At 37.0% G+C, this 22402-nt stretch overlaps 1 protein-coding gene across 1 annotated transcript; it reads left to right on the plus strand.

The window, feature by feature from the left end:
• Positions 1-711: 711 nt before the first annotated feature.
• Positions 712-21175, plus strand: LOC132142159 (FH2 domain-containing protein 1-like). The gene is made up of 14 exons (XM_059551808.1): positions 712-840; positions 6865-6989; positions 7059-7092; positions 7125-7707; positions 11116-11177; positions 13445-13547; positions 14506-14591; positions 14673-14773; positions 16219-16289; positions 16495-16602; positions 16729-16799; positions 17002-17119; positions 17235-17399; positions 18504-21175. The coding sequence occupies exons 4-14, from the start codon at positions 7285-7287 to the stop codon at positions 20625-20627; spliced, it is 3432 nt and encodes a 1143-aa protein (XP_059407791.1). The 5' UTR covers positions 712-840; positions 6865-6989; positions 7059-7092; positions 7125-7284; the 3' UTR covers positions 20628-21175.
• The last annotated feature ends 1227 nt before the right edge of the window (positions 21176-22402 follow it).

Consider the following 22402-nt stretch of genomic DNA (forward strand, 5'->3'; position numbering starts at 1 on the left):
CTTTATCTAGTGTTACATAATCACTCAATTATTCTCGACGTTTTGGAATGCAAAGCCTCTTTTGTCCCAGACAATATTAAAAAGCCTTCATATCTGAGCTGATAAGTACTTACGGTGCTTCTGTAATACAAATAAACTCAAAAGATTATGTCAGTTTAATGTGCATCATAGTTTTATGTTAATATAAATACAATTAAATAATTCTAAAAGGGCTTCCCTTGAAGTTTGTCGAGGTCTCCTAGTGGCTCCTAGTTTTGTTATTATTATTATTATGCAAAACTATGATTGCATTGAGAATGTAGAGATGATTTTAATTCCGTTTTTACATTAACGGGCTTGAAGTATGCTCGACTCTAGTGCCTAAAAGCAGCTTCATTTCGTTTCCCTAAAAAGCAAAATGTATGCAAATCACTATGCGCTGCCTCTGGGTTTGGAAAAAATGGTAATGGGATTCGAGCTCATACAGTTTTTGAAGATACTGAATACATTTCAGTAAGCAGTTCTTAAATTATCCTCGAATTGCTATTTGTTTCTGGACAATGCTCCATCATCTCCATGGTTGCCAAATAGACCTGCTTATGTTTAAGAAACAGCCAGCCACACGTCAATATTAATATCCCACAGCTTACGTCACACTCTTTCACCTGAGCCGGTCCCTGCGCGTGCGCGTCAGCTAAGCTCGCTCCTCGCACGCGCACGCGCACGCAGTGTGTCCGCTGGCTGTAACGCTCTGCATCTTCGAGCGTCGCTGCACTGTGACACACACCTGCTCTCGAGACATGCACCTGCCGCATCACGGGGGAACACATTCATACATCTGTTCCTCAGACTGTAAACACGGTGAGTTCTTCAACCCAGTTTGAACGGCTTGTTTAGTTCTGTAAATTTAATTGTGGATTTTACAGGAAATTCAGCTTCTGAATGATTTTGATGTCCTGTTCTAGACCTTATGCGTCCCTCACATCCTCCCTTGGGCATATATGCATGTGTGTGTGTACCTTGTATTCCAAGCGAGGATTGTAATAGCAGTACATTTTGACCTTGTAAGGACTTTTTTTTCTGATTATGCTTATAAATCATACAGAGTGAAGTTTTTTGATAATGTAAGATGCCTGTAGTTATGTGTGAGGTGTAGGATTAATGTAAGGTGATAGAAGAACCCTTATGCCTTTGGAATGAACCCATCAAGCATGGAAACACATGATCTGTTTCTGACTACAGTGCAGATTGACAGGTGTATTGATTCCACCGTTTCAGCCATCATTCTCTCTGGTCTCTCCTCATTAACACTCATCTTTAGTTCTGTAGCCTTTAGTGTGATCTCGTCCCTGAAGGGTTTTACTGGAGGATCCTCATGAGTCAGCTGCTCTGTGAAAGCTATAACACGCTTCCTGCTCAAAAGCCTTCAGTGCCTCCTTTATTTACCTTTATTGTGTCTGACCATGGTCTGCAAACATTACATCATCTGAATTCTGTAATAAGTCGCCGCGCTTTCATAAAAGGTGAATCAACATGACGAGTGTAAAAATAGACTTTTGAAGGTTTGTGCTGCTGGCTATCTCTGTTTAACGCCCAGAGGAGACCACTAGAGCTGCTTTTATTGTAATTCTCTGAAGCCAGCTTCTTTAGGAGACCGTCTCATTTCTCATGGTGAGATGAATCGGGAGACAATCCATTCAGGAGTTCTGGAACAACGCTTCGGGAACAGTTTTCCCTCGGGGTGGGGGGTGTCTGTTGTCATGTTGCCATGGTAACACACCCTAAAGTGCCCTTAAAGTAGCTACTGACTTGATAGATTAGCATGGATACACTATCTTAGCATGACTGTGAATCTGTGAGCTGTTTTGGGTTCTGCCAGTGAAGCTTTTTCTCGTTCTTTGGTGAATAGTTTAGTTAGTTAGTAATGCCTTGGTTATTGCTAACTGTACAGGAAATATCACAGTGTGGATTTGTTATCAATTAACACAGACATATTAAAGCTCAAATCTCTATTCACAGACAGACAGAACAGTTAAAAACAGAAATACAGCATCTGAACAGAATTATTTATATGGTCTACTAAAATAGAATATTTAATTTTTTTTTGACTAATCTTGTGTTTTCTTTATGTTTTAGTTTTTTTTATTTAAGATTTGGTTTGTTTTTTAAAGGTACATTTTTGAAGCTTAAACTTATTTTAGTATTAGATATTTCAGTTTCAACTTATTTTATTTCAGTTCTGCCAATGCGACATTTCTAAAGTTTTTTTTAGCTTTTACCCTTGTAGGCTTATATATAAAAATATAAAATCAAATAAACAGATATTAAAAATCAAATTTCTATTCACAGAAATAATTAATAACAGGAATACAGCATCTGAACAGAAAACACTCTTATTTTTATGTTTTCAGTTTTCATCTCATTTTGTTAAAATACATTTGTTTAGCTTTTATTTGAATTCTACGTTTATTTTTATTAAATGTTTTAAATTTCAGTTAGTTGCCAATGCCGCATTTCTAATTTCCCAAGCTTTTTAAGCTCTCATTTTAATCAATATAAATGATGTTTCTATGTTGATATTGCGCAGCCGCTCTATATTAAATGTGAATGTCATTTTGCTAGACATCAAGATGCATTAGGATTGTTTTAATATTCCGGGAGTTTGGATTACACCAGTGTGCTTTTATTCCAATATTATATTTTATTGCGGTCATTTCACTGTCTACTATTACTAGCTGTTCCTGTTGGGACTTCGACTGCGAGAGACAGAAAATCTTATCTGTTTGTGGTCAAGAACACGTGTATGTTAGTGTTGAGTGACCGTGATATTAGCATGTGTGTGTGTGTGTTCGTGTGTTTAAACTAAACACTCATTCAGTTCAGAAGATTTAGTATTAATGCCCAGTACGCAGAATTGCAGTTTCCCAGTCAGTGCACTTTTCAAGCTTTCCCAAGTGGACAGGATGATCTTCATGGCTCAAATGTCCCTCATGGGTTTCCCAGAAACTGAAAGGCCACATTAAAAATTCTTTCTCATATCAGATTTGTTCTGATTGATGCTTTAGTGTGTGTTGCACAGAAATGGTTGTAGTTTGTGAATTAGATCATTCTGGAGCTTTGCTCCTTTGAGCTTCAGCGTTAGTTTGTCTTCTAGGAATTCTTGGAAGATTTCCCTGATCTGATTCCCTCTCAGACCACTTTTCTTTCTGTCTCTTCATTATAATATCATCCTCTCAATCTGTATTTAGGTCAAGTCTCATCCGGCCTCTCACCTGTGGTTAAATTTAATAAGGAGAAGATTCATCAAAGAGAAATCACGACACTATCACACTAAGAAAAATCATTTAATTTGTTGAATTAAAAATAAATAAATCACCTATCAGACAAAGAGAGCTTTATAATTAAAGATATGCTGAACCTTTTGTGCATAATATGCGTATTTGTAATACAAAATTGTTTGAATGCAAATCTAAAATATAAATATTTTTCATTTAAAGTTAACGGAATAGTTCATCCAAAAAAAAGAAAGAAAGAAAATTTGCTGGCCATCCAAGATTATGATGAGTTTGTTTCTTCATCAGGTTTGTAGAAATGTAGCACTGCATCAGTGTCTCATCAATGGATGCTCTGCAGTGAATGGGTGCCGTCAGAATGAGAGTCTGATAAAAACATCACAATAATCCACAGCACTCCAGTCCATCAGTAATATAACAATAACTGTGTCAAGAGAGCTTGAAGCTGAGAATATTTCCCTTTTGCAAGGTCTAAAATGTAACAGCTGGTAAAAGATAAAAGTAGGCCACACATTCACCGTAATATCTGCTACACAAAATTACGGTGGTCAGCGTTCCTGAATGTTTTCCTTGCTGCATGTATTTGACATATACTGAGATCCACGAATCATCAGCATCGCACTTGGTATTGCATGAATGTTTGCCTCATGATTTGCATAGCAGATGACATCAGCATGTGTGGGTCTCAAACAAACCTGTGGCTTCTATCAGTGTTCTTTGTGAAAGCAGCGTAATCTTCTCAAGACCCTGTGGGGGTTTGGACTTTGATAAATGGCTGGCATGCAGAGATACACTTGCACCAAATGCTGAATCCAAAGCACAAGCACAATTAAGACATTAAGACTTGAATCTGCTCAAGTATTTATTAATCTCTCAAAGGTTCTTTGTTTGGGTTCTGTTCATTGCTCCCAGATATTCCTCTGAAGGTACTGTATTAGATATCCGGTGTGCTTCTGATTAAACGGACCCAAAGGCAAACACTTCTACTGTTATGTTAGATGAAAATGAATCCAGTGCTGCCTCTGGGTCTTCTGAAGAATCTTACTTAATCTGAATTAATAAATTAGGTCAAAAATATTATTTAACGTCTGAATCAACCTATACACATGAACTAAATGTTAGAGGTAGATCAAGTAGAAATAGCTTCCTTAGTGTTGAACAGAGGCTTTGAAATAGAACAGAATTAAGACTATAATTCTGCGTTTAACCTGCATACCATCTACTTTATTAGATGATCCTGTCCTGACATCCTTTCTAAACAAAAGGATTAATCGCTAACAAACAAAGAGTGAGAAATATTAGGAGATTTTCTCATAAGGAGGATTAATTTGGAACAGCCAAGCATGTGAACAGAAGTGTAATGGTCTGGGTACAGTGTGTGTGTGTGTGTGTGTGTGTGTGTGTGTGTGTGTGTGTGTGTGTGTGTGTGTGTGTGTGTGTGTGTGTGTGTGTGTGTGTGTGTGTGTGTGTGTGTGTGTGTGTGTGTGTGTGTGTGTGTGTGTGTGTGTGTGTGTGTGTGCGTGCGTGCGTGCGTGCGTGCGTGCGTGCGTGCGTGCGTGCGTGCGTGCGTGTGTGTGTTTATTAACACACTGTTCCATTCTTTCAAAATGTGCTCATAAATCCATCAAGTATACTTAAAAATGTCTGTAACACTCAGATTTGTGACGAGGTCGATTTCAAATCATAGTCCAGAGACTCTTTTTATCAGTAAACTGAAGTATTCTATCATGTAATGCATCACAGCGCTATTCATATATTTAAAAATAATTCAACACACTGTAGAAACAAGGACATGCTTTATTGTTTCAACAGTTTTAAAATCAACTGTGTTTGTGACAGCACCTTTGGAAAATCAATGCTACTCCAAAATGAGGTAAAAATCACCATGCAGCATCTCAGCTACTCTTCTGAAGAAGAAGACTTTAAAAGGAAAAATACACCTACTTTTACATATGAATGAATTATACATAGTAGCTTGTGCCAAACTCAGCTGAACCAGCGTGGAAACCGAGTCTTCCTGTGACGTCTGCTGTCTTTTAATAATTAAAAACCTAGAGGATCGAATGAGAGCCTGTAGCTGTATGATGAGCTCCGGTTTTCAGCACTTGGTGTCTTGTGTTATCTGTTTCTAGAACATCCTTTAACCTTCTGCATTGATCAATCCCAGCATTGACAAGTAGCAATGTTACAGTGTTACCACTACAATGTTTTTGCTTTTTCCCTGAAATCTGTGAATTACAGGTTACATAACACAATGCTGTACATCACTCCTGACAGAAGTGCGTAAGATGAAACTCGGTGCAGACTTTGCTCTCTGTGCAGACCAATAGAAATAGAGTTAGGTAATAGAAAATAAGCAATTTATTTTTTTGAGAACTGGTTGTTGGCTGGTCTCCTTGACAACCTCACTTTACTTTGATGTCAGCTGCTTTGCATATTCAAATAACAGAAGTGGCACGAGTGAATCACCACCAGTAAAACTACTCTAATTATGTAATTCTGCTTTGAATGGCCAATACGTTGACCAATATTAATTTATAACGGCATAAAATGAGTTACTAGCAAATAAACAAGAACAGTGTTTAGATCATTTAGCCCATGAGCAGCATTGTTGATTAACCTACAGCCGTTTTACCTACATTGTAAAGATGCATTCAGTAGTATTTTAACTGGTGTTAGTATTGCTGTTCCTCACGTATTTTAAGTAAGTGTTAGCAGCACAGATCAACCATCATATCCCAGGTGTTTGTTTTTTGTAAATTACACTGATACTAAGTGTGTACACAGAAAACTTTTTATAGTAAACTAGTATTATTACATTTGAGTGTACACCATTCAGATGACTTTTCACAAACAACACAAAACAATGTATTTCTTAATAATAAAACAGCATTTTTACATGTGCACCAAACTGAATGCACCCTTAAAGCATTAGTTCCAGAATAAAATGTCCATTTACTCCCCCCGTGTCATCCAAGATGTCCATGTCTTCAGTCGCAGAGAAATTACGATTTTTGTGGATTTTTCTCCATATAGTGGACTTCAATGGGGAGGTAAAGAATTGCATTTTCAGTGCAGCTTCAAAGACCTCTACATGATCCCAGCCGAGGAATAAGGCTCTTATCTAGAGAAACCATCAGTCATCTTCATGAAAATAATTTATATACTTTTGAACCACAAATGCACATCGTGCACTAGCTGGACGTCACGCTGGAACTATACGGAGAAAAATCCTGAAATGTTTTCTACAAAAACCTAAATTTCTTTGCGACTGAAAAAATAAAGACTTGAACAGTTCGAAAGACCTGGGTATTCTGGAAGTGGACTACTCCTTTAATGTAGCCAGATTTGTCATGTAAAGGTATTTAATGATGAGTGCTGCCATAAGAAGTACAAATCCCTTGAAAGTTCCCTGTGTGAGTTTTCATTAGTGAAGATTTGGTTCGTCCGTCAAGATCGTTTTACACAAAGCAGGCTGTCCCCAGTGAACAATAGCGTTTCCTCTGTTTTTAGGTTCCAAGTTCCTTCGCCTGACTGCACCTCAGTAATTTTAATTCTGTATATGTGTGTGTTTTGTCTGTCCCTCTTGCAGTTCCAAGGGTTGACCTCTGACCACACCTCAGTGGGCAAAAGCTTGGAAGGAACAGCACAGCATTATGGGACTAGGAAGTGAAGATAAAATAAGTGAGAATGTCAAAACATTGGCTTAAGGGGGCTGTGAAACACCCGTGTCCATCGTTCCTCATTACTGTCACAACCATGAATCAGTTTTGTGACAACGTTCAGTTCTGAATCCTTTGCACTAAATTCTTAATTAAGAGTGAACTCTGGACATATTCGGATAGAGGAAAGATTCATTATTTACCTGGCTGTTAGTTGTGTTAGCGACTATGAGTGAGAGATACCTTGGGACTCCAACAGTCACCACCTAGAAGCTGTCCCGAATTGTTAGGAGTTGTATAAATTTCCCTTCACATCCTGGTCCTCCAGGACTGGTGTCGTTGCTAATGTAATGCTTGTCATGGCAAGCGTGACTGATGCGGAGGAGTCTGCAAGCGACTGTACCACGCCAATAGTGAAACCGCTTCCATTTCAGCCCTCTACAACCTCAACGAATTCTCCTAGTCATGGACATGACAGCACTTCTTGTCCTCCACCACCGCCTCCGCCTCTTCCTCCTCCACCCCAGGTTCAACCGCATGCTTCACGCAAGAAACGACGGGTGCGGAGCTTCTTCTGGAAAACCATTCCAGAGGAGAAAGTTCGGGGGAAACCCAACATTTGGACTCTAGCAGTGAGACAGCAGCAGTATCAGATTGACGTGAGGACAGTGGAGGAGCTCTTTGGCCAGCAAGAGGAGGTTCGAACCCAAACAAGCAGTGGACATCCTCGTCCCGGGAGATCCAGAGGTTCATTTAAGGAGAGCAAGGATCAGGTAAGGATCCATCCATCATTTGGAATAGCTTCAGCTTGTTAGACAGTGCATTTATTTTGTCTCTGCCCGGTAAACGTGTGTTTTGCACACCCAGCAGTCTTGAAACATCCTATTTAAGTTGAATTGATTTCTCTAATTGACTGAATAGAAATCCTGTGTTGAGATCTTCCCCAGGCTCTACCTACTGTACGTTTCTGCGAAACTCAAAAACATGCAAATAAGTAAAAATTACTGCATTTACCAGTTGAAATGAGCACTGACAGCTTTCATCCTTTTTAGTTTGTTTTATTTGACTAAATTTAAGATAGAATACAAAAAAAGCCCATAAAGACTTATTCATACAATTTCAAAACGGTCCCTAGGCTTATTTCCATTGTGGTCCTCGGTATTTCAACAATGGAAGAAGAAATCATAAATGAAATCATAAATAAACAAAATTCTATAAATCAATCATAAAAAAAGCCATTTTGTAACTTGTATCTGTTTAATACATACAGGTAAATTATTCCAAGCAAAAATAATTCCAATCAAGAAAACCAAATTCCTTGCACTTTATGACTTAAGCACAATTGTAACATTCGGTGAGATTTGAAAACTGATACTTTTGAATGTTGGCGTCACTGTAGGTTTGCTTTGTAGATCACGTGACGTGATACTATGTTTCACACTGTTAAAAATCCTGTGAGAACAGCTCAAGTCTGTGTTAAAGTAAGGTAAAATAGCACGGTTGCGTCAGTGGATGCATTTTTCCAGTTTAGGGTTGGGTTCGGAGAAGGGGGAATGTTAGGATAGAGCATTAACCTTTAAGTGACAGTCACCGAACATTTGATTACTGAACTGCCACAATACTTGAACCAACCTAATAAAATTACAACTGCAATTCAAGCCTGTAACGTGCATTTTAGTGCCACATTTCACTTTGAAACTGACACGAAACGCAATAAAAGGTACTTATTATCAGTGTTGCAGAAACCCAATATCACCAGATATTAGGGATGCACCAATGTGGAAAAGATAAATCAGTATTGATAACCAATATTGCTTATATATCAATATTGGCCAATATTAGATATAAATTTTGTAAATTTGAATCTTAAAAGTTTAGATCTCTATGTGCTTGAAATGGCAACCATTGGACTACAATGAACCACTGGTGTAAACAATGATACATGCCTGGGGACAAATGTATTATATAAAAGCACAATGATAAGTTCAAGCTTTCTCAGACATTGCAAAAATAAAAAAGCATGACATTGATTTAAAAAAACACAAAAAACTATGATCCGATATGGATTTGACCATCGGTGAATCATGCATCTCTACCAGATACCCAGGTTTTCCGTTTCTTTTTGTGTCTTCTCTGCCTTCTGAAGAGCTTCAGCTCTTTGGTCTTTGGAAGTCAGTGTAATTTGATCTTGTTAATCTGTTAAAAGCATATTTAGGAAAATGACGTGTTGAACAGTGTGTGCTGTATAATCACATGTCGACTTGGGTCACTGATAATTTAAGATCTGAGAAACAAATCCCTTAATCAACACTTACAGCACATCAATACTGATATACATCTTCTCAACTGAGTTATACTGCACCTCTCCCAAAAACGATCCATACGCATTGTGCTTAATTCAGCAAAGATTTCTTTCCATTCTGAAATCAGTCTATTATACATCTACTATATCAGGTTACAGTAGAACATCTTTATATTTAACACGTTTTTATTAGTAATTGTTGGTATGCGTACATGCATGCCTTTTCGTAAGTTTGCACAGACACTGAAACTTTTATTTTTAATGTGTTTAGATCATACTTAATTATGTAAAAAAATAAGCTATTTATAAACAGCATGAGCAACTTCAGAGATCAATTCAAATCACTATATATGAATCTTTTTAGGTTCATAGAATGAATATTGTAGTCAATCTATAAGATTAAAATAATTGCATCATATTTTTAAGGGGTTTACTTGATTTGGGATTATAACAGTATATAAGCATTATGCACAAATCCTTACAAAACGTTACTAAATCAAATTATGTTCCATACAAATTGCACTCATTTTGTATGATATGATGTATTTTTGTATGCTAACAGTTGCCTATACTGTATGCATTTCCTTTCATGTATGAACATCTTTTATACTAGCTTATAAGAAAGATTATTAAGTGTGCAACCATGTCAAACTAACATGTCCCTGTTACCCAAAACACATGCTCCCGTGAGCTTGCTGATTTGTGTCTAAGCGACCAGCTGTGTTTAGTGTTGTTTTGTGTGGTTGTCGCTGGTCTGAGTAGCTTTGTAATTATCCACGAAGGCATGGAGTGTACCTGTGTAGATCTAATGACGCTTCTGTGGCGTGGAGCACGTGTGTGTGTCTTGTTTGTAATTTCAGATGCCACCCAGCTACTCCTTTGAGTTTGTGATGTGTCACATATTACACGTATCACACACAGGTCATGTAAATGTGTGTCAGAGAGAGAGTGACAGATTGTGGGTCTGTTTAGTTGCCTCTAAAATGACTCAGAATGAGTCAATACTGAGGTTTTCATAGTGCTGATATTATGTTAATGAGAAAAAAACAAGGACGGCATTGTGGCCTTTAAAGGGCTAGTTCACACAAAAATGAAAATGATGTCATCAGTCACTCACCTTCATGTTGTTTCAAACCCAAACCAAATTGTTTTGTATGAAGAACCGGTTTAATTTAGGCTTTTATCCATGAATAAACATTGCTCAAACATGCTTGTTTGATGCATGAGAATCTAGTATTTAAAGTGTGAAAATTTTGGCTTTCAGTGGACGGACAGAAATTTCTCAGGGTTTATTACAAAAATCTTCATTGCATTTTGAAAATGGACGAAAGCTTTATGGATATTAATGAATTTTCATTTTTTGTTGAACTAGCCCTTTAAGATTCATTTCAAATAAAAATTCATATCATTTCCAGAAACTAGAAAGATATTAATTCCTGTTGCATAATAATAATAACAACAATAAAAGAGTTCACTTTCATGTTGCATGGTCCAGTAACTCTCAAGGCGTTTATTTTTGCAATAATTGTTAACATTTACATAACAGTGTCCCTGTTACTACTATTAATTAACTTACTATAGAACAATGTACTTACTATAGATTTAGGGTTAGGGTTACATGCATAATTAACTGTTGTTATTATTATGTTAAGTATATGTAACATGTAACAAGGACACTGTAAAATAAGTAAAAAGTGTTACTTCACTTGTCTTTTACAGCAGTTTTCTTTATGTGGAAGTTGCATTCAAATCAGCATGCCACAAAACCCTGAAGGCCAAACATTTGAATTGGAATTAATCACAGAACACACACATTGTCTGTGCTTTGTGTATCTTTCCATCCGTTTTAATCACCATCTCTATTCCTCTGCTCTCGCAGATCAGCATCTTGGACTCCAAGAGAGGAATGAACATTGGGATTTTCCTCAAACAGTTCAAGAAGTAAGTTTCTCAGCGTTGTCATGTGTAAAAGCCTGCGTGTAAATGAGCTCCAGCACAGAAATAGGATCTGGCGGTCAAGAGAAACCCAATGCTCTTGTGGAAAGATCAATAGCTTTCAGGTTCTGATTGATGCTTGGACGTTCACATGAGGATGCTGTCTGCATTCACTGTTACGAATACTACTTACAGATATATATGTTATATATGATAAGATATGTTTTAATGAAAAAAGGATAAAACCAGTTTCCATCAGATTTATCGCAGGGTGAAAAGGGCAGGTGAAAGTGGATGTGTCCTGTGTAAACAAGGACTCTGTTTATTTATGAACAGGTATTTCCACATCCTCAAAGGCAGCAGGACTATCAATTATTATGCAAAAAGTCAATGCTTTCTTCTGTGATTAAGTAGTAAAATCATATTTGTGTCACTCATACAGGAGACAATGTTACAATTAGTCCCAGGGGAAAAAGCAATGCACTTACACTATCATGTTGTTCTTTTTTTTATGCAATGTTTTCACACCTTTTTGACTTATTATTCATATTTGAAAAGTAATTTTGTGTTTTATTAAGAGAAGTAATCACCAAAACCTGTTAAAAAAGAAGCTCGGATGTACTCCATGCAGATTTCCAGGGGGACGGTGTACAGTATGAGCTTACTTTTGACAATCAGCCAGTAGTAAAAAACAGTAATATTGTGAAATATTATTACAATTTAAAATAATCGTTTTTAAATTTATTATACTTTAAATTATCATTTATTTCTGTGATGCAAAGCTGAATTTTTAGGATCATTATCACATGATCCTTCAGAAATCATTCTAATATGATGATTCATTATCAAAGTTGGAAACAGTTCTGCTGCTTTATATTTTTTCAGAACATGTGATACTTTTTTAGGATACTTTTGAATTAAAAAAAAGAAGCTATGTTTTTAAAATATAAATATTTTGTAATAACAATATACACTACTGCTCAGTAATTTGGGGTCAGTAATTGTTTTTTCTTTCTTCTTTTTAAATAAAATCAATACTTTTATTCAGCAAGGATGTGTTAAATTGATAAAAAGTGATAGTAAAGAAAATATATTATTAGAATTTTTATTTTTTATTTTGAATAAATGCAGTTGTTTTGAACCTTTTATTGATCAAATATATGAGACAGCAGAATTGTTTCCAACACTCATAATAAATCAGAATATTAGAATGATTTCTAAATGATCATGTGATCGACTGATGTTACATGTGACACTGAAGGCTGGAGGAATGATGCTGAAAATTCAGCTTTGCATCACAGGAATAAATTATTTTTTTAAGTATATTCAAATAGAAAACTATTATTTTAAGTTGTAATAATATTTCACAATATTACAATTTTTTCTGTATTTTTGATCAAATAAATGCAGGCCTGATGAGCAGAAGAAACTTCTTTCAAAAACATTAAAAATAGTAATGTTTCCAAACTTTTGGTCTGTACTGTATGTATACATGTTATGTATACATGTTTTAGTTTAGTTCTTTAAATTATTTTACATTTTCTTTTTACTCATTTTGTGAACTATTTCATTTATATTTTGTTTTAGATTTAAATTTCGTACGTAATTTAACGTTTTTAATGAGTAATGAGTCATGAGACGAACATTGTGCATTGAAGGTAAGAACTTACTAAGTTCTGATGTTTACATCATATTTTTGAGGATTTTTAAAATTTTTATCAGGAATAATAATTGTCTTTTTTTCAGCTATGCAGGCAAAATTGTTGACCAATAAACAGTAGAGTGAACTTTTAGCAGGATTCGATTCATAAAAGTGATCTTTGAATTTATTTTATGTTGGATATCAAAGGTTTTGATGTCTGTTTGGTAATGGGGATTTGTGGACACCAATATGCATTTACATTTTTACAGTGACAATTAATGAACTACTAAGTAGTTTGATTTTTCTTCATAATCTTTAGGGCAATTAATCAGAATCATTCAAATCAAAATTCCAAGTTTATTGCTATTATGACATACCGTCATTAAAAATACAGACTTGTAAATCGTTTTTAGAGACAGTATTGAGGGTATGCAGTGTAACATACCCCTAACCTTACAGTATGCTTAATTTAATGTACTGTAAGTACAAAGTAATTTGTCCTTGTGAAGGTACCGCTTTGTTTGGATCATACACTGAAGTGAAGGGTTAATCTCATGTTCTGGCCAGTTGCATGGCTGAAGCAGAGCCTAAAACGAATCGTCTGTTTTGTACTTGTGTTTTTCTACCTCAGGTCCAATCATGCAATAGTAGAAGACATTCGTCTGGGCAACAGTAAGCAATATGGAGCAGAACCGCTGAAAGAACTGCTCAAACTTCTACCAGAAGCACCCGAGGTGAGAAATACCTTACATGTGCACTGTATTATGTTATTAGGAGTTAAAGAGATACAAAGTGTATTATAAAAAAAATATTTAAACCCCTCAAATCACATGTGCTGATTGTCAGCGATACATGTAGCCAATTTTCTTTTGTTTTATTAACCTTTTTATAAACAGTTCAATATACAAATAACATTTACTTAAAATATTAATATTTAAAAAATACAAATAATAAAGGGTAAATAACTTAAACAATATAAAAAAATCATTTTAAATGTATTTTAATCTTAAATAATATATTTTTATTATTATTATTCCTATTAAGCTTTAATTACTTTTTGTTAATCTCTTTATATTTCAGTAATTTTGCTAATTTATTTTATTAGTAACATTTCAAATTTTTGCTTTTTTATCTAATATTAATCATTTATTGTATTTCATCTTTACTTCAATTAACAAAAATGATTTTTTGAGAGTTTAAGGTTTAGTTAACATTAACAACAATGTTAGTGCCAATAGATAATTAAAAGGAATGTATACTAGACTATTGATTAGTTAATTAAATGTAGTTTGTTAAATTATTTTTATTTTTTATTTTTTTTAACTGGAGCCTGTACTTGGCACTGTCTGTAATCTTTAATCAGATGAATGCTTATAAATACTGTTGCTAATAATTATGTGTTATATACAGGAATTGATAAATGGCAGAAATTTGCATTTATACTATGTATTCTATTTTCATCACAACATAATGAAAGATGTGCATTAAGATTAATGTTTGCTAAGGATTGTTATTAATTAATATAAAATTATTAGTGCTTTAAAGATTAATACTGTGTTAGATGACAGCAAAGGTAATCTCTATTATAAAAAAGAATCTACAATAAATCTACCGCTAAATTAAAAATGGTATGAATACATTGGGAGTCCCTAGTACCGGTGCGTATGGATTTAAATAGCATGTAATCACTAGGTGAAAAGATTGCTGGAATTCAAAGGAGACCCAAATAAGCTGACACTGGCTGATTCCTTCATGTTCCTGCTGATTCAACTGCCTTGGTGAGATCTCTCTTCTGAATGAAGTACAAAACACCTAACATGCACAAAAGTCAAGTCACTTATGATTGTTCACTTTTAAAGCTATGAAGTGCGTATTGAGGCTATGGTACTTCAGGAAGAGTTCCTTCCGTCCTGTGCTGTCATGAGTCATGAGATTAACATTGTGCGTCAGGCTACTGAAGGTAAGATCTTTATGTCATATTTTGGAGGAATTTTTAAATACTTTTTTAAGTAATAATTGTCATTTTTTTCAGCTAAGCAGGCAAAACACTTTGAGGGGTCATGCATGCCTTTTATTTTGACCTCTGTGGAAAATTGCTCATTCTCTCTTACACAAACTCATCCTTGTAATTCAATGCACAAATCACAAAATGGACTGATGAATAGTAAAGTGAACTTTTTAGCAGGATTCGATTCGTGCATTTTGCAGAGTCATTTTTTTGTCATTCAGCTGTGCCTGTAGCAGAAACCAAAGGCTCATGACCTATCTAGTCAGCAGCATTGAAATGTAAAGATATATGGCACTCCATTGATGCTGGGAGCCTTTAGAAAACTCAAATTGAGTTTTATTAATCCTGCATTAAAGGATTAGTTCACCCAAAAAGAAAAAGGCTGCGTTTTAATAACTTATGTCTCTCTCTCTGTTAATCTTGTGTAAAAACACACAAAATAACACTCAATTTCTACATTTATTTTCCTTGTTGGCTGATGCCAAGTATGCTGGGAACTAGAAAATGCAATCATTTTAAGTTCATCTTACTACAACAGCATTTTGAGTTTACAGAACGTATTTCAATTACGTCCAGTGAACTTCATTATTATTTGAGTGAAATTAACTTAAAGTTGGTTTTACAGTGAGTGTATATGTCTTTCTTCTTTCAGTCGAATCCAGTCAGAGTTAAAAATTATTTATGATTCGGTCCAAAAGAAGTGAAATAAACAGCATGCGGAAGCGCAGCGGAGAGGTCAAAACAAAACAACGGTCACTAATTAAAAAGTACAAAATGAGGGTCTGTAAAGAAGAATGTCGGGGGATTTTGATATATAAGCAAAGAGGAGAGGTTTTCCTTTGCTAAAGTAAGGAAACTTTACTTATTTTGATCCTGTAAACAAACATTGGTTTTTAAGAGACTCACTGGCGCATTCGCAGCGCTGATCTCCATACATCATGCCTTTGGAGCTGCTTCTGTGTTCAACTGTTGGCGCAAGCTACATTAAAGTGATTAGTAGGTTTTGAATTTGGATATTTTTCTTACAAAAACACATTGAGTAGCTACAGGAGGCCTGCTTTTTATTTCACTTCTTTTGGACAGATGCAATGCAACACCCGCTAACTGCAATGATAGAGTTTGAAAGATCAAAGAAAAAATTTAATATGACTCCGACTGGATTCGTCTGAAAGAAGAAAGTCATATACATCTAGGATGCCTCGGGGTTAACTAAAACGCAGCCTAATTTTAATTTTGGGGTGAACTAACCCTTTAACTAATTCTAGCAGTCGTTAACTTAAATGTGGATTTGATTTCTTTAAATGTCGTAGTCTGTAGACAGTAGGACAGTAATAACATTTAGAGTGTTGATGTTGTGTAATTATAATTTAATTCAGTTTACACTGATTATCCCACAGAACTAATGACTTGTGAAGAGCTCCATGCCATTTTACACTTGGTTCTCCAAGCAGGAAATATCATGAATGCAGTAAGTCTCTTTCTGTCTCTGTTTATTGTCTTTCCAGTGTTCCTTTACCCCTCTTTTTTGTGTACATTTCCCCAATAGTTTTTTCACCTTTGCTATTTCTTTTCAACTACTCCTCCAATACATTCCCTGACATTTTTAAATTATGAAGGGTTGATGGCTTTTACAGCACAGCAGACACTGACTGATGTTCTCTGTGTGTTCGTAGGGTGGCTACGCAGGCAATGCTGTGGGCTTCAATCTGTCCTCGCTTCTCTCTCTGGCTGACACGAAGGCCAACAAGCCTGGCATGAACCTGCTTCATTTTGTGGCACTAGTAAGTAGGACAAAACCAGATGCACTGTAATTTTCTCCAGATTTACTAATCAGATTTTGTAAATGTTTCAGGAAACGTTTTGTTTTAACTGCTTTGACTAATTTTTCTTTAACTTTTCTCACAAAGGAAGCTCAGAAGAAGGATGAGGCCCTTTTGAAGTTCTCAGAGAAGCTAACACATGTTCAGAGTGCAGTCAGGTTCAGAGTGAAACGTTTCAACATCTTAAATTGAGTTGTTTTAATACTGTAAAGATCTGGCCATGCAAGACTACAACAGTATCAAACCAAACTACCAAGCATCTGTTTTGATTTAACTACTAGTGCTAATACTTAATTAGTGTTTGGCTTTTTCTTGTAGTCATTATGTACCTAAAGCTTACTTACATTTTTATTGTTTTAGAATTTCAGTTGAAAATATAGAAGCAGAGTTTTCCTCTCTCTATGTAAAAACACGTTCCTTGGAGCAGAAGATTCGGGATGATGATGAGCTGCGACAGCAGCTAGATCCATTTTTGCAGGTAAATTAATCATTCACTCAATTTAGATTTATATTTGTATTTAGATTTTCATTAACTATATGTATTAATGTTTTTATGTCAATAAGAATGGCTCACTTGCTTTCTTGTTTGCTAGAGCTCTACACAGGCCCTGCAGGACCTTAAACATCGCAGGCTGGACTTGCGCAAAGAGGGTAACGCCCTCATTGACTTCTTCTGTGAAGACAAAGACACCTTCAAACTGGATGAGTGCTTTAGAATTTTCCAAGATTTCTGTCTAAAGTTCAAAAAAGCTGTAAAGGTACATATCACATTGACTAACATTGAAAAGACTTTAATAGCTGGGACACACCAAGCTGATCATCAGCCATCCACAAGCATCTCTCAGGCTAGTTTTTGTGAGTTTGGTGATTTCAGATGGCACACAAGAGCTCAAAGAACCCCCTTCTTGTTTTAAATCAGAAGTGTGAGAATGTTTGAGGTTCTTGACATGCACCGCTCGACCGGCTATAAATCTAAACTGGTTTTTAGCTTTACTTTTGGCCGATCTCTATTATTGAATTGCACACAAACTGCATTGCAGTCATTTCCAAAAATGTAATTTGTGTGGATTTTTTAAGAAGTCTGTGAAGAGGAGAAAATACTGCTCCAGGCAGATCAGGCACGCTGGTTGCTATGCTCGAAATATGGGAGGACAAATATGTGGGTGTTTATATAAATCTATCTCTGAGAGGAACTGACCATCTTCAGAAATGTTTTGATGGCATTTCCTTTTCATCTTACCTCAATATAATTCATATTAAAGTAGTCTTTATAAGCGCAGATACTTTGTTTACAGCTGTAACGCTGTATCACTGCTGTTCCATAAGCGCCACCTGCTGTCAGAGTATAAATCTGCAATTTCATTCAGTCCGTCTGCTGTTTCTGTAATATACAGGTGTCTTATGTAGCATAATATCACAGATTTAATGTCCGACCATTCTGTTTTTGCTTTAAATCTTAAAATGATAAACAACTGCTCATGCTACATGCATGTAGCATTGCATTCAACCATGATCCAAAAACCGAGGTATGCATCGAACCATGACTTCTGTGTACAATTACACCTCTAGTTCACCTCATATTGTTTTGGTTTCTCTTTTTGAATGACAAATACAGACTATTGAAAGCTGCTGATAAACACAGTTAATTCCTTTCACGCAGACATAGAATGCACATGTCACTGTATCCTGCAGCATGTGTTAAATTGCAGATTTTTTATTTAGACGCAACTGATGTGAGGCGAAAACACCGTTGTTTTTTGCAGACAGCTTGGTGTGTCCTGGCCTTAAAACTACAAATCATGCTAAACATTATATTAGTGAACACAAACTCCTATAGTGATCTCTTGTCCACTCTCCTGCAGGACAACCTGGACAGGGAACTGAAAGAGGAAGCTAGACAACGTCGCTTACGGGAACTGGAAGATAGACGGTGTGCCTGGGGTGCAGCCAATGCTGAGGCAGGTAGTAGTGAAGGTTTTGGTCGCAGCAGCAGTGAAAATGATGTTGACATCCTAACCAAAGAAGGCCTTCTGGACTTCCTGCTTCAATCAAGACCTCAAAGTCCACACAGTCCTTTGGGGCGCTCGGCTAGTGCCCGCCGTTACCATCACACAGAGTTCATCTCTCCGTCTGCAGCAAGTGACTATACGAAATTCAGCAGCCTGCCACGTTCAGGCAGGAACCATCAACGAAATACATTGGCATGGCTTCTCTTACAGGATGATAATAGGGAGCTGGGTCCACAAAGTCAGGTTTACCATGAAAAGCTAGCTTCTTCACCAAAGGCTGAGACAGAACCCATCAGTCCTTTAGCTAGATACTCAAGTTTTTGCTACAACACGAACAATAGTCCCTACAATAATAATAATAATTACACTTCTCTCTCAGAAGGTGGAGTTACACCTCGAATAAGTAACACAAAGAACGGGATATCTGGTCAAAGTGTTGGACACATAAATGTCTCAGTGGAGAAACACAAATTAGTTCCTGGTCTTCTACCCTTTGAGATAACCAGCCAAATCAATAATAACAATCATGTTTCTGTGGATAACCAGTGTGAAGTGGTTGTAACAGATTTGAAAAGGAATGAAAACTCTCCTAAATTATTTGTCCTTGATACACCCCCATCTAGTCAAAGTTCTGAGGCGGGACCTAAACCAGAAAAATTATGGAGTGACGAAATGATCTCATCACAGAGAGAGGAAGCAGACTCGAGTACTTTTTCCTCAACAACTTGTGACACCCCGTTGCCTCTGGATCCCACTGTTTCCAGTAAGAAATCTGTGTTGTATGTCATGGACTGCACTGAGACGGATTGCTCCATTGTGTTGGACTGTTCCGAGATTGAGAGTTCTCCTAACATAAAAGAAAGATCTGAACTTAACCCAAAGCCACAGGAATCCAACCTTCCAAGAGTTATTCAGGAAACCGATTCACTTTCCTCCAATTTTGAGTCCATCGATTGTCACTTTGTGTCAACGTCAATTGATGAACCCCTCCCGGGAATGGTCAATCAAGCATGTCCAGAATCTGTCAGTCCATCTGTAACTGCTGAGGAAGCAGAGACAGATAGCTGTGACACAGCTGAAGGGCGAAGAGTTGGCGAGAAAGCATCTCAGACTGGTAGACCCAAAACAAAACTTGTCAAAACTAAGATTCCATCCAAAGTAATTGCTTATGCAAGCCGCCCGACAAGAAACCTCACAGCAACTGAGACTCAGAACATGCGCAAAGTGGTGCCAATTACAAGACAGAATCGATCTAGTAGCAGCGTGAGGAAAGCCGAAAAACCTCCCGGACATGAAAATATTGAACCCAGACGTCCACTTCGTGACCAAAGCATGCCAGCCAGAAGAGGCGAGAGGCAAGGTAGACCTACACGACATTCAAGTCTCCCTCCAGAGGATCCCAGGGCACCAAGAGGAGCAACGCCAAGCACCTCTCTGTGGGCGAAGGACTCAGCTCAACACAGACCTTCCATTAAGAAAACGAATTCCAAAACTGTTCGCAACATTTCAAAACCAGCACCAGAGGAAAAGATGTGTCGTTCCACGATGCGTGCCTTGGCCCAAGCTCAAGCCCAAGGAACCTCAGAAGGACAAACACCTGACAGTCCTAGCAACACCCCAAAAAGTTCTTCGCCTTTGCCTAGCTTTGCTCGCAACACTGTGGCGTCTTCTTCCAGAACTATAAAAGACTTGCCCTCACCTGCTGTATCAGGAACACCATCAAAGAGCTTATCCAGGAGTAGCTCTCAGAGATTGCCTGGTGGTAGAACGGACTCTGTCAGTAGTGGATCTTTGCCAAAGAGTGGGGATCAACCTATTAGGAGGGTTCAGAGTGTAAAGGCCTCCAGTCAAATCAGTGAGACAACTCCTTCAGAGTCTGGACGAGAGCGCTCCCTTAAAAGTAGCAGTTTCTCAGAGAAATCCATACAGATTAGAGACTCCATCTTGAGCAGGACCAACAAACCCACATGGAAGTAGAGTGAACAGATTTTACAGTGGCTCTAAAACACTGTTAAACAAGGATGATCAACATTTTCTGCATAATTTCTGCACAATAGCCTCTTAAATTATTCTGAATGTATCTAATGACTTTTTAAATGTAGCAGAAGTTGTGTCACTGGATGCTCAGTCGAACAGAAAGTATACTATGGTTTTTAGGTGTACGCGAAGGTCCGCGTAGAGTGAGTGTGACACAAATATCTTTAACAGAATAAGTAAGCACACCACCACCTGATTTTTGTAACTGTGCAAACTTTACACACAGGTGACACATGTACATTGAATTTATTTTGCACTAATCAGTTGTTCCACGAGTTGGAAGCACAGGCCCAAGCCATTGCTTTACAGTAGAAAATGAAACTAAAAAGACGAAACACCTACAAAAAAAGACAGCCACACTGACAAGCGCTTGCATGAGGAGGTTATGAGAGAGCAGCAACTTTAGTTTAACCTGTTAGCGTTCCACGGTACACTGCATGTTTTAGGCAATTTCAGCTAATTTTACAGGAATGCTAAGGGGTTAAAAGAGTGCAATAATAATTTTATTGCTTATAACTTCTGGAGGACAATAGAGCAGACAATGGACAAAGATGAAGCTTTCTAGAGCATATATTTTGACCACCTGTGTTCATGCATAATATCAAATGAAGTGTACTTTGTGAAAGTTGTGACATTTGCCAAGTATGGTAACCCATATTCGGAATTGGTGCTCTGCGTTTAACCCATCCAAGTGCACACACCGGGAGCAGTGGGCAGCACTGTTCATTCACTCCCTCCCACCTACAACTCTTGACAGCACCGAGACTCGAACTGGTGACCTTCGGATACTTCGTTTAGGGTATGTGCACAGTTGTACGTGTAGCCTTTCAAAGTGTAGTTGTGTGTACGTGAATGCAGGCGGTCTACACATGCACTCTAGAAAGCTTTGACTCTTTCATAAACCCCTCACACATGCTCTTGTCAATGCAGGTGTCTGTTGCAGTCTCTTTAGTTTAGTTTTCTTCTGTGAAATAATGGTTCGGACCAGTGCTGCTACCTTGTGGAACAACTGATTAGTGCTAAACCAATGCACATGTGTGACCTGCATGTGCTAATGGATGAAAGTTGTGTCACGCGCACTTTACCCTCGTGTACGCTTAAAATCAAAGTATACTTGGCCTTAAGAAAGCAAAGTGGGCTTCAGATTTTTAAGAATGACGTGGGCTACTGTCACCATTTGACAGCACATTTAGTAGCACTTCCACATCCACACGAGGATGGTTTTCATGGCCTTTTCTTACATATGCTTGATACATTTTCAGCTGTCACAGAAAACACATCAATCACAAATTGTAATTAGTGTTAGATTAACCATATATATTATCACCTCTATTAACTTAAAGATCTTGTGAGCTGTTCTCACAAATTGCTGTAAATAGAAGACACTTTGTCATATATCCATATGCTTGCTTTGCAATTTTATATAATGTGTAGTAAATGTAGTACTGTTTACTAGGGTAACATTTCCATTAAAACAGCTTAATGAGCACTTAAAGATTCATCCACATTTCACTTCAGTGTCTTCTGTGTATGATGACAAATCAAGCTGAAGACTGTTTGATAAATGTCTATGAATGTTATCCACATACACCTTAGTGTAGCTGATGCAATGAGTATTACAGCTATAGTAGTTAGAAGATGCCTCTCCAGTCACAGTGATGTTTTTGGAAATGTTAAAAATCTTTGCTGCCGAGTTGCTTGTTTTCAAATTGCCT

The sequence above is a fragment of the Carassius carassius genome, chromosome 6 (assembly GCF_963082965.1).
Source record: "Carassius carassius chromosome 6, fCarCar2.1, whole genome shotgun sequence".
NCBI lineage: Eukaryota > Metazoa > Chordata > Actinopteri > Cypriniformes > Cyprinidae > Carassius > Carassius carassius.

What these genes read in the sequence shown, in the direction of transcription:
- LOC132142159 (XM_059551808.1), top strand. Translation starts at nt 7,285, where the DNA reads ATGCTTGTCATGGCAAGCGTGACTGATGCGGAGGAGTCTGCAAGCGAC. An exon ending in CAGGAAATATCATGAATGCA is followed by an intron (nt 16,290 to 16,494) that starts GTAAGTCTCTTT and finishes GTGTGTTCGTAG; the next exon opens with GGTGGCTACGCAGGCAATGC. An exon ending in AGCTAGATCCATTTTTGCAG is followed by an intron (nt 17,120 to 17,234) that starts GTAAATTAATCA and finishes CTTGTTTGCTAG; the next exon opens with AGCTCTACACAGGCCCTGCA.